Source organism: Hippopotamus amphibius, chromosome 2 (genome assembly GCF_030028045.1).
Source record: "Hippopotamus amphibius kiboko isolate mHipAmp2 chromosome 2, mHipAmp2.hap2, whole genome shotgun sequence".
NCBI classification, from domain to species: Eukaryota; Metazoa; Chordata; class Mammalia; order Artiodactyla; family Hippopotamidae; genus Hippopotamus; species Hippopotamus amphibius.
In genome coordinates this window covers 110,580,905-110,599,157 of record NC_080187.1, presented here as the reverse complement: position 1 = coordinate 110,599,157, position 18,253 = coordinate 110,580,905, and the positions used below count along the sequence as shown (strand labels likewise).

The 18,253-nt window shown below is 44.9% G+C and overlaps 1 protein-coding gene across 2 annotated transcripts; it reads right to left on the bottom strand.

Annotated features, from left to right (window-relative positions):
• Positions 1 to 405: 405 nt before the first annotated feature.
• NFIL3 (nuclear factor, interleukin 3 regulated) lies at positions 406 to 13,635 on the bottom strand. Of its 2 annotated transcripts, none has more exons than XM_057723571.1 (2): positions 13,386 to 13,635; positions 406 to 2,264 (listed from the first exon to the last, which is right to left on the bottom strand). In XM_057723571.1, the coding sequence occupies exon 2, from the start codon at positions 2,089 to 2,091 to the stop codon at positions 703 to 705; it is 1,389 nt and encodes a 462-aa protein (XP_057579554.1). In that variant the 5' UTR covers positions 2,092 to 2,264; positions 13,386 to 13,635; the 3' UTR covers positions 406 to 702. The 2 variants fall into 2 exon arrangements, with proteins under 2 accessions (XP_057579554.1, XP_057579555.1); XM_057723572.1 differs by lacking the exon at positions 13,386 to 13,635 and adding an exon at positions 6,626 to 6,642.
• Positions 13,636 to 18,253: the final 4,618 nt, after the last annotated feature.

Genomic DNA, 18,253 nt, shown 5'->3' with positions numbered 1-18,253 from the left:
CATTCATGTGTCATACTTAAAAGAGAGATGACTAAAGAGACTCTGAAGCTAAACAACTTGGATTTTTCTATTTAGAAAAAAAAAAAGGATAGAGAAAATGTAACCTTAAAGAAAAACAGATAATGGGGAGTAATTGAGTAAATTACTAGTCTCAAATGCAAGAGAATGCATTCCCCAGCTTCTCTTCCCTACTCTCCCCCTTTGGAAGGTTTTCAAACTCATCATAGCCTGAGCCAAACTAGAAAAAAAAATTATGTGTTGAACTTATGTTTTGGTTTTCCCTTATAGATAGAAGAAAACTCCTCCAAAGAAGTAAAATGCAGAATATCTTAATACAGTATCTATTTTTGTAATTTAAATTGCTCTTTCTTTCCCACAAAATTAAGTGCAATGGAGCAGAAATTCTGTGTTTGTCACCAATCCTTTATTGAAACTGGTAACTTACACACTTTTTAATAGAACAACAAAAATAATGTTCAATATATACAGCCTTTGTGATGGACTATTTGATATACACAAGGCAGAGTGATGACACAGTCTAATCTCATAATAATTTGTGCACAAAAAGACACTCAACAGACAACATGTGAACATTACAGTGAAATGACATCACAGGTCCAGTGAAAATTCAGCCTAATACAAAACGTACTCATCTATTACAAATGACATCTCTAAATGCCCAGAGCTTGTTCAGTAGTAATTTTACCCAGAGTCTGAAGCAGAGATTTGATGTGTGGCTATAAGTCTTTTAAGTGAGACCATCTCTGCAGACAAGTTTGCTATGCCCTGCTTCAGAAACAAATTCTCTGGGTCAGAGCCTTTGTAACCATTGTCTTTCACTTCGACCCCTCCAGTTTTGAAACTATTCTGAGTTTTGCCATTAAGTTCTTTTTGATGCCAGTGTTCGGATTTGAGAGACCAATCTTGAATGTTAGTCACTTGCACTGAAAAGGGAGTGAGACTAGAATGCACCAGACTGGGGGTGTTATGCTTCTCGAGTTCGAAATGTCTCTTAGACGTCATGTCAACAGGCGAGGAGAGTTTTTGCGTGCCGTCAAATTCGTGATCAAAGGCTTCCACTTTTATCTGCATGGCTTTGGCTTTAATCCGAAGCTTGTGTGGCAAGGCAGAGGAATTCACTTCTGGAACTTTAACCACGGTGGCATGGACACGCTGAAGTTCAACGGGAGAGTGGATCGGGCCCTTGGGGACCTGCTGCTCATCCTCTCCATCGGATGACTTTCCTACCACGCCTTCATCAGTTTCCGATGTCCTCGGAGAGTTACTGGAGGATCGGGTGACTTGCAGCAGAGGGGGAGAGTGAGAGTAGCCAGGAAAAGAACTCCCCATGTAGTTCTGATACACGGCCGCTCGGTAGGCACCCCGGTCATCTCTGGGCTCCCTGGCATAGCTCTCCAGTTCCATCGGCTCTTGCTTGATGACCTGGAACTTGCTTTCTGGGCTTCTGCAGCCACTCTGCACAGGGCCCTCCTGCGAATGTTCTAGCGAGGACACTTCCGAAACGTCGGACAGAGAGCTCTGCGGAGAGTGCTTGATAACAGAAATGCAACTGCTGGCCACCACCGAGGGCTCGTGCTCATCCACAAAGGCGCTCACGGTGGCTTTGGAAGTCTGGTAGTCTTGAAAGTACACAGCTGTAGAGTTACTGAGTTTCTGAATCTCCTGGGCGTAGGCTGTCGAGCTAATTAAACCAAACTTTAATTTTAGGGAAAGCAGTTCAGCTTTTAAACTGGCGTTTTCTTCTCCCAGTGCGATGAGTTTGTTCTCCAAAACCAGGTCGTTCAGTCGACGCTTCTCCCGAGACCTCTTGGCAGCTTCGTTATTTTTCCGTCTCTTTTCCCAATACATGGCATCTTTCTTCTCGTCGGGAATGAATTCCCGTTTCCTCCGACATGCTGAAGATTTGTTTTTCCCCACACTTCCTTCATTGAGAAGGAGCTCTTCCCCTGTCGTCAAGTCTTCGGAGACTTCGGTTAAGGTGGAATTAAGCATCATCATCTTGTCCACGCTGCTACCAGCATCAAGAGATGCCTGCTCCTTCTTGATGCTCTGCATTTTTCTCAGCTGCATCAGAAACCACCTTAACCTATATATGCGGTGCAGGAGAAGTTATTTCCTCAGTATTCTCGACTGCTTTAAAAACTGCAGTTTAAAATCCATCAATATTCTTCCTTTTGTTCTACCATCCAGAATAAGTCTTTCTGGCTCCTCTCACTGAACGGAGTCGGGGTCTTCTAGGTCACCTGCAATACATGAAGAGAAACAGTTACCCATTTGGTAAATATTTATTACCAGTTATGTACAAGAAACTACACAAAGCACTGAGGGTCGACAGTTCTTTCAGAGTTTACAATCTTGAAAAGAAGTACCCAAATACCTATACTGTAAAGTTGTAAAGGACAAGTCCCCAATGAGACTTGTCAGCAGAGGAATATGTGGTCCAGGAGAGTGAGAGAGAGAAAACACATTGGCCCCAGGGAGAAAGAGAGGAAGGCTATGTTTCAGGAGGAAAAATGGTGGGGTGAGGCATGTGGGGATAGGACATTACAGGAAGGAAATGATAGACTGCCTCTGGTTGGTAAGTTTTTAAATAGTACTTGTATCTTGTGGGGCTCCTGAAAACTTTTAGATAGCATTTATATCACTGCCAAGCAAACAAGCTCAACTTATAAAAGGAACTTCTCCAAGTAAACCCCTTTAATGTCAGTAAACACATCCTGTAATTACATGGAAATCAAATATAAACAGAGCTAAATTTTTATTTCCACAAAAACAAAAAGAAAAGCCACACAAACAACTGAGTTGTAGTTGTTTAATCTGTTATGTGGCTTATGTCACAGTCATTCTACCAAGTGACTCGGCACACCTGAAAAGGACTCTTCTCAATAAAGTCATCTCTTTTGATGCATTTGTGCTTATGAGGTTAGAAATGCTCTTTTTTTCTGGTTCCTTCAAATTGATTTACCAAACACTCACTTAAGATTGAAGCATGCGCAGTGCCTTTTTTGGTCCTGACAACTTTGTCATAATAGATTTCATTGATATAGCACCTCCGGACTAAAACAAACAGTTACGATTCAAAGGGATTTTTTTTTTTAAGTACTATGCCTTCTTGAAACTTAAAATTATTTTAAACCGAGAGAATGTAATTATGGAAAGAATTTCTTTCCATTTTACTAATTAGTTTCAAACAAGAACTCAAAAATAGAACCATCGACTAGCTTCCTTTTCCACTGATGACATATTTATAATCTGAATTTGGCCTGACAGGAGATAATAAATCCATATTAGGTACCAATAACAATCTTTTCATGGTAGTTTTGGAACTGTATTTCTGGACAGGGCTTCTCTGCCTGATTTTCCAGTAGGTAATACTTTCATAAGGGAGATATGGTAAGACAACTGTTCATTCGGCACTATCTGTATACCGCACTCTTCCTGCCCCATTAAAAAGATTTAATGTTTTCATGTCCCTCTTTTTTTCTTGTGCATAGTTTTATAATGACTAATGACATTTAATTTTATCAGCTGGAAAAGCCTGCCAGCTTTTTGTGTCTTTTCCAGAAGGAATAGAAGGAATGACATAATAATTTCAGGATCATCAAGAATAAGGCTTAATGCCACATTTCTGTCCATCAAATTGAGCCAATGGAAACAGTGAGTTGCAACTTAGCAAAACTGATTACAAATACCGAGCTTCCGTTTATTTTTGATAACACAGCTTCAATGGGAAATGAAGGCAGCGAGTTTGCCAGGCAGTGATGGTGTAGAAAGGGGAGCTTTCTAGGTATCACTCAGTAAACAACACTACTTCCTATATTTCCACTTAGGTTTCTTGTTCTGACATGAAAACCCCTTTTCCCTCAGTATATTGAATGGATTCTTTCCTCCTGTCAAGAATTGGTATTTCCTAATTCAGTTAGGTCTTCCCCCCTAAAATCAAGTGACTGTTGAAGCAAAGAGTAAAAATTCCAGCTCCAGGAGGATAATTACATTGAGCTTTTCCAAGATGCTTTTCAAATCTCCACTGTATCCCCAGGTGCTACTTTTTTTTTTAAACAGTATATAGTTCCTTGCATACTATTATTCTGAGTATTTTCTTCACTTGAGAATCTTTCTCTTCCATGTACTTTTAAATTTGCCCCTTCCTTGGGAAAAAAATTACATCCCTTTTACATTTCACCTCACCTATCAGATTTTACAGTTATGCTTCTGAAATGCTCTACTATTCTTGTATTAGTTACTCTTCCTAAACTTTTCATTCTTTCATCATTTCACATCCGTTTCCTCATTTCAAACCTACACTTGAGTAAGTTGAGACTCTTTTCAATCTCCTGGTCCAAAGAATCGCTCTGAGTCTACTGTGAGTGAGGGCGGGCAGGCAGCCCTTGCCATACTGCACAGAGAAAATAACCCTATTTCTATTTAACCAAAATATCCCACTTGTCCTAAAATCCCTTAACCCATTTCTTCGAGGTGTCTAAGTACTGTATGTCCACTTTGTCATCTCTACAACTTTGTTGGTGCATTGAAAACCTGCAGAAAAATCTCATTCTTTTTCAGTTAATCTTCTTCCTGTTTGAACTTCACTACATGTACTAGAATCTGGATTCTTCCCTCATCTTCACATATTAGCTACCTCTATGATTCCACCAGCAAATGACCACAAACTATGTCAGATATTTTCTGTAATATTATTTATCAAATAACCTTGCAGTGTTGCAAAGAGTTTATCAGTAGTGCGAGATACTGCAGAGAGAGGTGCTGATTTTGTACAATGTGTATCTTCCTACATGTTTGTTTTGTATGCCCAACTAGACTGCAAATTAGTTCAGGGCACAAATTAATATATTTGTATCCTAGTGACAAACTGAACCTATTAGGTGCTCGACATGTGATTGACAGTCACTCATTTGCCTTATATAAGAGAGCTTTGTAACCAAAAACACTTTGATGGTACATTCTTTTAAGTTTGATATTATTAAATTCTAAAAAAAGATATTTTACTTATTAATACAGAGCTTCACTTATTACTTGATTTATTCAACACATATGGAGCACCTACTATATACCTGGCCCAAGCCAGACTGTGGGCACATGAAGAGTGAAGGAAGAATCTAACTCTCAAGAGTCAAGGGACCCCTTAGTCTTTGGTGGGAGACAGGCTTGTGAACACAGCGCTCACCCAGGGGTGTGCCAGGAGCCTGCCAACACTGGGGGTTGGTGCACATAGCACATCATTTCTAGCCACGTTGCTTTTTCTCTTGGTATGGTGACAATAAAAACAATCATAACAGATGCCATTTACTCAACACTGACTGTGCAACAGGCACTGTGAGCCTGGCCTGTCATTATGTCACTGCCCTCATAATAACCACTTTCAGACGAGAAAACTAAGGCTCAGAGAAGTTAAGCAACTTGTCCTGTGTCACATAGCTAGTTAAGCAGCAGAGCTAAGGATCCAGGGCAGCCCTGACCCCAATCCAATTCCTCTAACAGCACCCATTCCTGTACTCTCATAGGGTTGTTCTGGTGTGTATCCCTGCAATGCATCTCATTTACATACAGTTCCTTTCTGTGCTACTCGCATTTCTGGGTAACATATACCCATGTACTAAGTGACTCTGGGGGCAGTAAAGCACTATTAGATGCTGCCAGAACTTCTTTAAGACAACAAAGGTACCACCTGGAACTTTTCTCCAGCTTCCATAGAGGTGTTGTATAGCCTGCAAGTATTTAATGAATTGAGAAAACATTCTAAATTTTCATATCTCTGCTAAAATTTTAATCTCCTGGCAATCCTATATGCTAAAATAAATAGAAGAAAAAAAATATAGCTATTGGCACTATCACCTGTGATGTTTTTGGTACAAAACCAAAATGTATCTATTTTCAACATGGTGTGTGTGTGTGGGGGGGCAGTTAAAACACAGAAAGAGTGGGTGACTTTCCTAAGATCATGCAGCACTAGAGGGCAGAGATATTGAGGGAAGAGAGTCTATTTGTGCCCTTCAGTAAAAAATTTAAATTAAAGCGAATGCAAGCGTGGTTTAAAATGCTTTCTAAAAGCATCAGTTTTTATGTTCAACTAATGACTTTATTTCAGACTTCAGTGTTTTCCCTTATGATGAATTTCACAGTCATTTCACCACTGCCTCCTGTTTTCAGATCACCACTAACACTGTGCTCTCTCAGTCACCGCTAGTTTCCTTTCGGGTAACGGACACTAAATGCCAATTCTATGACTCTGGTGCGTTCAGCCCGGTTGGCTTCATTACACCCTGTAGATAATATGGCTGCTTCTTAAAAACGCAAATAAAAAGAGAAACTTAAGAGCAGAAATCATCACATTCCAACAACATATTTTCCCACACCTAACATGGATGTGCCGTCACTAATTAATGCTTTTTCACAGTAATCACACTTTCTACAGGCAGGAGTTACGTTTCATAAGCCCAGATTTTAAAGTCTATGAAGTCAGATGACCTAAATGTTGTTTCTAATTAAGCTCAAATTTAGTTTAGAAAATTCTCTAAAAGAATAAAGCTTTACAACACAAATTCTAACCCAAATTTCTTTTTTGAGGAGGGATCTTATGACTTACGTTTACAATGACAGACCTGCATCTTCCCTGGCCTCCAACACATCTCTCAGAGAAGTACTGGTGGACAATTCAAATTTGTTACAAAACAAGAAGAGAAGAAACATTTTGTTTCAAGCATCTAAAATCTTACTAATAGCTTACACATTAAAATCTACTATGAGAAAAACTCATTCTCTCTTTAAAGAGACTGCAAATTGCTTCTATTCTACACTTTGATTTTAACAGTCTGTCAATACAAGATGAAACACTATCTGATGTGCCCAAGGATTTGGAAATATTTTGATAGAACTACTTCATTTTCCCTCTACTCTCTGAATGCACTTTTTACACCCTCACAGGTACACTATAGATACCATTAAAGAAACAAAAATTCCTTTATGTTAAACTACAAACCATCTCGCTACTAAGAAGGCAATTACTTATTTTTGAGATGAGTGTCATTTTAGTGAAAAAAATAAAGTTAATGAATCAATTCACAGCTCTTCAAACTACTAATGCTAGTAAATGTTAACCTACATTTTCTTCCTGTGGGTAAAATTCATGACATGATTGTTTCAATAAAATGCTTTACTTCTTTTCATGGATGCAAATAAAACATGGGGGGAGGGGGAGGTGAAAAAAAACTATGGAAACACTGAAGTTGCATGAGGACTTTCTAATCAGGCTGAAAAATAAAATGCTTTTTAAATTAAGAAAACTATGTTAAACCTCTTTAAGTGCCAGTGAAGTGCCTCCCATTAATGATATAATTCTGTATGTAGTAACACAGACTTTAATCCTGAAGTCAGATTGAAATGTATATTTGATCAAGATATGAACACACACATAAACAGACTGCTTACACATTGCCAAAATCTATCCTATCATAGCAACAAACTGACCTACTTTTTCTGTTCGGGGACTTCTGCAAATGAATGTGTCAAAACCAGAGCAAGTTTATGATAAATGAAAATACTTCTAGTTTCTTGCCCTCGCATCCTCAACCAAGGACTATCTGAAAATCAGATTTCGACTTAATAAATACGATGACAACATTACATTTTATTATAGCACTGATATTATTTAAGGGATTGAAATATGAAATAGTATAACCTGACGTTCTTTCCTAAAAAGAGGACATTATTTGTAACCTAACTCTCAATGAAAATATTCTGAAGACTGCTCAGGGTAAATGCATAGATGCTAACACATCCAAACAACTTCAAGGCTTGAGGGAGGGGAATTGGGAAGGTGGGGGTGATGAAATACTAGTACATTAAGAGAAAATCTGCAGTCTCTTCAAAATGGGGATCATTTGTTTTCCTGAAACTTTCAAAAAGATAATTTATCCGTCTAGCAACTAATGTGAAATCTTAAGGGACGTAGATAATCATGAAGTAACCCAGTTGTAGGAAATTCTGCGACAAGTACGTAATACCCGAATACACGCAACGTGGGGTAATGACGGGAAAAATGGGGTGCATGCAGGGTTGGGTGAGGAAAGGGTTTGGTAGGGCAAGGTTTTGAATGTTCCTAATTATACTGAAGAATCATTCCAATTTTCCTCAGCTTGACTTTTTAATTTCTTGTTCACTTTCCTTCCCAGTGAGCAGACGATTACAAACATCATTTACTATGTGCCTTGTGAATAGAACAGATTATTTTAAATGTTTACTTTTAGTGTTTATTTGAAGGCTACTTAATTCCAGTTTTAGATCCCTAGAAAGTTAATTAATAAAAGACACCACGTTCTGATAACCAAAAGGCTTATAAACATCATTCTACTTCCAATGAAAATGAGTTCTCAAAGCACAGATTATTACCAAAGGCATCTAGTAAATCCCTACTAAACTTTTTTACCATAAAAACAAGCTAGCATACTCTAATTAAAACCATATGAGAAACAGTACTTTTTTAACTACAAGAAAGTTATTTGCAATGAAATTTGAGAGATAATTGGGGGTGGTGGTAATACAAGATCATTTTGAAACTGAAAAACTCTTATGTAATGTCTGTGATCAAAGGTCAATGTCTTTCGACATTCTCACACAAGTCCAATCTGGATAAAAATCAACTCAAATATAATTTAGAAAAATAACAGGATATCAAACAATGTGTTAACCCTGTGAAATACAGCCATACCTTACAAAAACAAGAAACGAATATTAAAGGAAACTTCAATTACATTGTTTCTATCATATTTTGAACTGAATCCCAAGTGTGCTCTCATTCCTTAATACAAATTAAAAATAAACAACTCTGAACAGCATCAATGCCATCTGGATTACAATGGAAATAATGAAGTATGTGTGATTTTACTTGGGTAAAAATAAAGCCTCGGCAATATGACTGCACCTTTTCCATTCCATGCTGCAATCACGTTCACGTCTCGGAACTGACTCTATGGACCAAAGCAAGGTCAACTAGAAATATCCACTCAGCTGGTGAGTCAGGCATGTTGCTCAACATGGGAAAGGGCCTGAACAAAGGGTTTTAATTTTCAGCTTGTTGCATCATAGTGATGTTATAATTGCACTTCGCAAAGATAAGTCTTTAACACAGAAAAGGAAATTGTTTCAAAAACTCCAGTGAGTTTACACTTACACTTAGGCAAGGGAGAGAGACAGAGGGTTCCCCACCCCCCACCAACATCCCATTTTGAGCCTCCTGGCTTGGGCTGCTAATCAATTTCTCTTAGCCTCCACTTCTTTATGTCTAAAATGCGGATGACAATACAACAGTCAACGCAGTGCCTGGCCCAGGCAGGGTACATGTTTAGTAAATATCAGCTCTTCATCTCATTTCTGAGGAATGAACAGCATGAGGCAATGACCACGATGACCAGTTTTAGGCCTAATTCTTAGGGAAGCACGGCCCTAGGTCGCAGGTGTAAGGGTAAACCAAAAGAAATTTACTTCTTTTTAGTCAAAAGGGCCAACCATCAGCAGTTGGGGCATGTCCTAGGGTTTTAACCGGACAGGCTGCGCACCCTCCCTCCCAAGACAGTTCATCTGTGAAGTTCAACCAGCCTCTGATCTCAGACTAGAATTTTAGATGCAGAGATTATCCAGGCCCAGGAAAATCATCACAGAGAGGTCAAGGGAACTGGAAAAAGACAGCTGTTTGGCACTTTTTACATGGTTCCTGCTACCATCAACTCACCTCTCTCTTTATCTCTTTAAACAGTTCCCCAAAACATTAACCCAATGACTTGGGAAGTCTGAGGTTCTTCAATCCCGTCAAGAATTCCCTTCAAACTAAAATTACCATTGAACATAATGGCAAATAGTTTTCAGAAAAAAATTAATCATTACTAGAACAAAGAAGTACAGTATCTCAAGAAGAATCTTTAACTATAGGCTTAATTCAAACGTCAATCCTTACTGCATAGAGACTTAGGCAGTGAAACATGAAGGTGAATACCTTAATTAAAAAAAGAAAAAAAAATATATATATATAGTCCTTGGTCACTCATACTGGAAGCATTTACGGAGCTTCCCTCAACTGCTCTGCTAAACAGGTTTTATTCCCTCAGTCTACCCTGGAGGCCTACGGAAATCAGGGCACTGCCCAAGATCACAGGCTGGGGCCTGGGACCCAGCTCTTCTGAGCCCAAAGCCTGGGTTCTTCGTTAGCACTTCACTCTTTCCTAACTACTGGCTGGTCTGAAACTCAAGAGAGAAACCACTGGGGACAGGGGTGTAGGATTTGATCCCATAGAAGCCAACTTTTCAACAGAGCACTTTGCGCTGATGCGCTTTCAGAGAACATCTGTGACGTTGCCCCGAATTTATTGCGATTTATCGCATGAGCAAAGCCTCAGAAGACTTATTGCCAGGATGAAAATACTGTAGTCTTATATGGTAGAACAGCGGCATCTACACAAGTATTCTGGTTTTTTTCAATTCTGAACTCCGGAGGATTCGACTTCTCTCTTGCCTTTGACCGCACAGACTAAAGGTTCAAAAAAAGTACATCGACTCGACTGGCTACAGTCAAGCTGCGGTCCTCCTTGTCCTCACCGTCAACACCGGAGCGCCCCCGTTTCTGTGGTCTGTTGACATTTGTACGTTTGCTTAGGTCTTTTTCACTTTACGACAATCAGAAGAGCTCGGCTGCAACATACAACGAAGCCTCCTCAAACAAAGGTGTCTGCGGTGCACAGAAGCTCAGCGCGCAGAAAGCAAGAAGGCAGGCCCTCGCAGCTGCCCGTGGAGCGCGGGGCCGCCGCGAAGCTACCGCTCAGGGCGCCGGGCTGCCCTCTCCGCGCGGAGCGGCCTCGCCCTGGGTCCCTCCGGTCCCTCCCGCTCCCCTCCCGCCGCTCCGGCTGCCCTCCCTTCCTCCCCTCCTCTCGCCGAAGGGAACCCAGAGCGCACCGCACTCCGGATCCCCGGCGGTCCTTCGGCGGCCCCCCTGCGCCGCGCCTCCCCAGGACCCGCCCCCGCCGGGTGGGCGGCGCAGCGGGGCCTCGGCGCCGCCAGGACCCCCGCACAAGAACAAAGGAATGTGGGGAGGGGGCGAGGAGGAGCAGCGCAGGCCACCGTGCAGCCCCCATCCAAGCGCCGCCCAAGGGCGCTCCCTGCTGCTGACCGAGGTCCCCGCCCGCAACCCCCCAGACCCCCCCCGCCAGACCCCAAGGGCCCGCAGGAGGGAGGGGCGCGCCAGGAGGCAAGGGAGCACCACTGAGGTCGCCATCGGAAGGTGGCGCTACGCGGCCCCCTGCAGGCCTCCCAGCCGGAGCTCCAAAGTAGGTCGGGGTCTGACATTGGGGGCCTGGAGCAATATTAGCTTCTTGGAAAGCGACCTCAATTACTTGGGGTAGTAAATTTGTTCTAGAGGTGAATCTCTGTAATATGTCCATTCCTCCCCCCCCCGCCCCCAGCCGAACACCCCTCCACAACCCTGCTCTTTAATTATTTTAACATTACATTCGGGGAGAACAAATCTGACATATACACACCATCATATACATATATTCACACACACACTATTTAAGAGTCCAGGAACAAATTTAAAATCTGGGTACATTATATATTCATATAATCCTCACATGTATAAAACTAGGGCATCCACACAAAAAATACAATCTACTAACCTATATCTGTTTCCCATAAATCATATCTGGTCGGAGAAAAAAAAAATACGATGTGAAATAAATACTGTGACCTCAGTCGCTGTTATTTACAAAAGCCAAGACCAGAGGATGACACTCGGCCATCCCCTGCTGTTCTCAGGAAACAGCACTTTCCTAAAGTGTCCTTTAAAAAGATAAATGAGAGTCAACATTCAGCAAATCACCGGGCTCTGCGAAATGCCTTCCTAAAAATACAATCTTATCAAAGGTCTCCGAAGGCGTGGAGTTAAAACTACAGCAAATGGCCTTGAACTTGTATTTGCACACAGCCCTGGAGAAAACACCAGAAATAGCGCTGCGAGGCCACAATTGTTAAAATGTGATAGTTAGGGCTAAATTGAGAAGAAAGCACATTTCATTTAAGGCAAAAGACATACATTCGGCAGCATGAGCAAACTCAATGCTTACCCAGTTATCTACTTTCCTGATTAAAATATCCTAAAAAAAAAAAAAAAAAAAAAAAAAAAAAACTGTTACAGTGAGATTTTAAAGGCTGAGACTGTCCTACTTTCTTTGTAGCAAGATTATAAAATCACGTAATTAGCTCCCTCTTCCTATACTCACTGCCAGCAAATTCGTCAGTTACATAATGCAACATTTCCAGGAAACTATTATGTGATCTGTCTTGTGTCTGAAAAAGCAATGACAATAAGGTGAGAAAAAGGGCTAATCAAATGGAACGCATTAAAATTAGGAAGGTGAGGAGGTGAACGTCACAATGGTTTGTCCCAGATTTAAAAATAATAGCTCGGAACACCTAAGGGAAGAGGCTCGGGTCGTAGTGAAGATCAGAACACAACCCGAGGAATTCCTCCTTTTATGTTTTGTAGGAGTGTTTAAAAATACATCTTTTTATTTGGGACGTAGTATACAGGTAAATAATGATCCGATGTCCGACGCTGCGCTAAGATGACCAAATCATTGCACACGTACGCGTACATTCCCACATCAGCCCGTAATCCCTGCCAATATTTCACCGGGGGCAGATTATGCAATGTGTGCAAGGACAAATCCCACAACCTCCCCGAGCGCTGGTAAAACACGCTGACGACAAACAGGGTGGAAAACGTCTGTGCAGACTCAGCCCCGGACACAAACAAACACAGGGCAGGCATTCTCCGAATGCCGTCACCGTTCACGCTACCGGCGCTCTTTCTCCACGAGAAAATCCAGATCAGCCCCCATCACTCAGCCCCCCTCCGCTCCGCCGCCGCCAGCCCCGCAGAAGGGACGAGAAAGCAAAGAGCGCTGCCCTTCCCCACGAGATGCCTCCGTCTCCGCTCAGCCTCTCCGGCGCTCTTCTCCACCAAAACATCAATTTTCCTGAAATCAGGAGACATTATGCAACAGCGGCGCGGGGCTGGGGGGGGGGGGGGGGGGGGAAGCGCAAGCCAGCCCGGACTACGTGCCGGAGGGAGGGCGCTGCAATCAAAGCAGCCACCTTAAGGTGGCGAGTCCCCTCCTGACAAGGCAGCAAAAGTTTATGTAACGAATGCCCCGCGCACACTCGCAGCCGCCGGCCAACCCCGCGCACCGCCGAGCCCCGCGCACAGCCCGGCCCGCGCCCCGCGCCCGTCGGCCGCGCGCCCCGGGAGCGGGCGGGGAGCGGGGCGCCCGGCCCGGGCTGGCGGTGGGCGGAGCGCTTACCGTGTTCCTGCTCTCAGGGCGGCGAGCCGGGGCGGCGGGGAGAAGGAACCGGGGCGGGGGGACGGGAGCGGAGCCGGCGACGTTCGGGGACCAGGGTCCGGGCCGGGCCTCCGCCGGGCGGCAGCGAGGGCGCGGCGCGGGAGGCGGGCGGCGCGCCGGGTCCGCGGGCGCCGTGGCCGCGCCGGGAGATGTGTGTTAGTAGGTCAGTTCCGAGCGCGGCGCTACGTCGCCGCCCGCCAGCCCATCCGTGACGGGCGGCCGCGGCCCCAATCGCCGCGCCCGCCCCCGCCCCCCCAGCCCGCCGCCAATGGCCGCGGCCGGCAGGGGCGGGCTCTCCGAAGCCCCGCCCCCCCGTTCACTCCCCCTCGCGGCGGCGCCGCCACCGGCCGCCCGCGTCCCTTACCGGGCGCCGCCGCCGCCGCCCGAGCTCTGGGAGGACCCGCGCCCGGCGCCCCGAGCCCTGCCTGCTCCGGGGTTGCGCAACGGCCGGCACAAGCCTGGGGAGGGGCGCGAGGCCCCCGCCTCGCCGTCCCGCTCCCCTCACCGCCGCCTCCGTCGTCTCGGTCACCGGGGTGCCCCTCGGAGCCCGGCGACCCTCGCTCACTCACGGAGGCGCGTTCGGTCTCCCCGAGCGCGCAGCCGGCCGAGCTACCTGTTGCCGGCCGGGTACCGGGCGGAGGGCCGCAGGCTGCCGCGGCCCAGGCGTGGCAGGGACTGCCGCCGTCCCCTCCCCTCGCGCTCCGGGAGGACCCCTCCTCCTTGGGGTGGGCGAGAGGGGAGGCGGGGGCGCGGGCAAGAGGCCAGACCTCGGGGCGGGCCGCCGAGGAGAGGGGGGCCGGGCGGCCGTTCGGAGCCCGGCGGTGCTGCGTAGGCGGCGATTACGATGCCCCGCGCGTCTCCCCACCGGGAGCGCGACGGCCCGGAGCCGGGGGTGGGGGGGCGGGGGGCGGGAGAAAGCGCAACGCACGCACACCGCCCCCTACATAATTAGGACGAAGATGACGGCTGCAAAGCTGTTGCGTAACACGACTGGGAAACGAAGCTGGCGGAGGTCCATCTGCCACCCACCCCACCCCCGCTCCCCCCCGCCTCCCCCGCTGCCCCGGCCACGCCGAGGGCGGCTGCCCCGGGTGTGGGTCCGCGGGGTGCAACCTCGGCCTGGCACGCCCGCTGGCGATTCCTGCTGGCGCTTGAGACGGCCGCTCAGGGTCTCTTTTCTGGATCTTGAAGCTAGGAGCGAGTCTGTCGTTTCTGCCGCTAATTGGATGCGGTTGTCTTCTCCCGCAAATCCCAGGGCTACGTGAAATAAATGGGAGAAAGGACACCTCGCACCGAGTTAGGTCACCGAGCTAAAGACTGTAAAGGCACGTGGCACACACACGGCGCATTTACACGTAGAGAGGCAGTGCCTGCCCTTGCGAAGGGAGTCCTATTCCTGATCGTGACGCACAGAGTTGCCCAAACAGGGAATGTGGCAGGTGCAGAAGGACCTCCTGCTGTGGTTGAACTATGAGGGAGCTGGGCTGAATGCCTTCCGAGAGTGAACACCCCTCTCCCCCAGTTACCATCACCGACGTCCATCATCAATAGAAAATCTGCTTGCTAAGTTTGTCTCTTCTATCTTCCCCATTCTCATATCACAGAATTAAAAGTACCCCAAGACTGATGCTTAAACGTGCTTATCACGTATCAGCTTTTGGGAAGGCTTCACATTTCAAACTACTCCTCAAGGACAATGTTGTGGTTCAGAAACACACATGTTCACAATTCATCTGGGAAGGTGTAGATTTACCAACAGGACCCTGACCAACGTAGACGTGCAATATGGGTTTTAGCATGTTTCCCAAATCCACCTTTCCAGATGCTCACCAATTCAAGAAGCACAACTGTGTATGACTTCTGAGTCAGTCACCTCTGTTAGACATTTATTCCAAAGAGCTGACTCCCTTGATGAAAATGAATCCTGATTTTGGTTTATATTTTCCACTTTTCTCACTTTTACTAATACATTTCCTTTTTTTTTCTTTCCCCCCAAATCCTCACAATGTCCACTATAGCTCTGAAAATCTCCCTTAGATGAAATTAAAACCATATGCATGTCAGTTACATTTTCAGGGTTAGAAATGCAGCTGGTTCCTAGAAATCCAGAGCATACTCCCCCCACACCCACCTACAAACATGTTCTCCACATTGTTCTGCTTTTAAAATAATTTTATAGAATTCCAGAGCTGTTATAGGGTGGGTAGTAAATGGCTTTATAGAAAAACAGCTTAGAAATTCAAGAAAGGTAGGTAACAGGCTTGGAGTCACCCCAGTTGGTGATAGTGGAAAAATTCTGAACCTAGAAGCTTGTTCTTTATGCTGAATTTTGAAATCTGATGCTTCTCTAATTACTTGAGGGTATTCTAGGTTGTGTCTGTATTGTATTTGTGCATCATTTTAAATTGCCATCTTACTTGGAAATCAGGGGAAGTGTAAAAGGTATCTGTGATACCAGCTTAGAAAATAACTCTTTAGCTCCTCCTGGTGATTAGGAAACCACTAAACAATATGATAAAGGATCTGTCCCCATGACTCAAGAAGTGATGTGTCCAATGTTATATCCTAGAACATTTACAGACTAGGCAGGCGCTTGCAGATTAACACCAGTAAACAGCATAAAACCTAAAACATCAGAAACAAATTACTCAGGTAGGGAAGGCTTCCAGGAAGACGTCCGTCAGCATGGGCCTGAAGTGTAGAGCAGGGTGCTACCAGATTTCCGGGAGGGGTCTGGTTGAAGTGATGAAGTCAAAACTTTCTTATCCTCAGTTGCTTTCAGTGCTAGGGGCAGGGAGAGGGATGAGGGAAGAGAAGGTCAGGACTGGGATGAGAACTTCTGGCAGAAGATAGCCACATTCAACCTCATCTGATTACACTACCAACACACTTTCTTATTAAGCAAATATAACAGCAATAACTCGAGAGCAGAATGACTAAGAATGTGGCCTCTCCTTCCTGAGATGGGAAGCACCCTACAACTGCAGATGTTTCGAGGGAGACAATACCTAACAGGACATAGGTATCCAGAAGTTTTTATCCAGAGCCTCTTCAGGCAGGGGTAGCTGCAAACTGGGATATCTAATGAGAATTCAGGTTCGCTGCATGTGGGCTGTGGCAGAAAGAGAGAAAATGCCCCATCTAAGAGAGATGGAGGCTGGACATTCTGCCCTCTGATGGAGGAGTTCTGCAGATATGCGCCCGAGGAAGAGAGGCATTGGAAGCTGAAAGGCAGGCTCCCTACCTAGTGATCCAGGTTGGACAGCTCCACCTTATGGGTTCTAGATATTGGCCTCTGGATTTCTTTGCAGAAAACTTTCCACAGCTTAAAAGTCCCCTGGTGACCATTAGGGCCCCACAGCCAGCATCAGGGCTCCTGTGTCCAGAACCCTTGTCTTTCCACTACATGGTGCTTTTTGAGTCTCTTGTGTCCTTTTATTAAACTTCATGGACAGAAGGTGAAACAATTTCTAGGAATCCATAGGTTATAGTTTTGTTTTGTTTTTGCATTGGGGCTTTAACATGTGAGCTAGAGTGGCAGCAATTGTCAGTGCTGGTCACCGGCCGGAGGCCTGCCCACACCCATCAGTATGCGATTTCTGGTGGTGTTTCGGCTTTGACCTAATGAGTCATTGAGTGTTTGGGCAGAAATTTCCTGGAATGGTATCTCTTTCTTTCCCTCGTGGACTTTATTTTATTTCTGTACTTCATGTTATTTCTAGTCCTTAGCCTTGCTCTACTCCTTCCCTTTTCATTCCTCCCCTGTTGTTGACCTTTATTCTTTCTGCATTTTTTTCTTTTCACATTTTTTCTTTTGACTTATTTGATTCATTCTTACCTTTTTTCCTTTGACCTTTCCTCAATCATCAAATCCTCATTACTCCTTTGGATTCCTTCCTCTACCAAATTTCCACCCTCTCTTGTCTCCTGCCCCCTACCTGGCCCAGCCCAGATATTGTGAGTGTTCAGACTTTCCACTCTGTCTTCCAGCCTCAGCTGCTTAGTCCCTAAGCTTCTGCCACATGGTTCCATTAGCATGCTTGGCCTTATTCTTCAAAAACTAGTTTTTGTGGGAAATTGGGTAATAGAAGATGGTCAAATAACACTCCCCATAGAAGTACAGCCTTTAAAGTATGGCAAGTTGAAATGTGTCCTATTAAACGGCGCTTGCTCAAGCTAAGAAAGAAATTAGATCTCTACACTGGCTACATGATTTCCCCAGACAAAAGCAGCTGATGGTCTGAATACATTTCAAAGCATTTCCAAAAAGACTCAGGAAAAGACCAGAAAGAGGTGATTTTGCAAACGAAGAGAGAAGATTGCAAGTACGCCATTACAAAAATTGAAACACGTCTTTAAATTCAGCCACTACAGATGGTACACATTTCAATTAGCATTTTTGTTCACTCAGATTAAATGGTCTACGTGAGTAAAGGTGTCAAAATAAAGGAAACTAACAAAAAAGTGGATGATAGGCAGGGGACTATACTAAAAGTGGTCAGGACTTGGGAAGCAGCTAATTGTGTTCATTGCAAAACTTCCAGTGATGGAGCAAGCATGTGGCAGCAGTTAGCTGGCGCCTGGGACACAGTTAGCAGAGTTACGAGAGTGTGAAATATAAAATTGTGAAATGTGTTCTAACAAAAGTCATTTTACTAAGAATAAGAGATGACACGTCCACAGTGCAATGCAGCTCCAGCCACGGGGGCAAACCTTATCTAAGCATTTCTGCAAGGTCACGTACAGGGTAGTTCACTGGAAAGAGCCAAGGCTGCAACTCAAGAGGCCGGGGTTCTAGTGAATTCCTTACCCCAGATTGACTAAGGGAA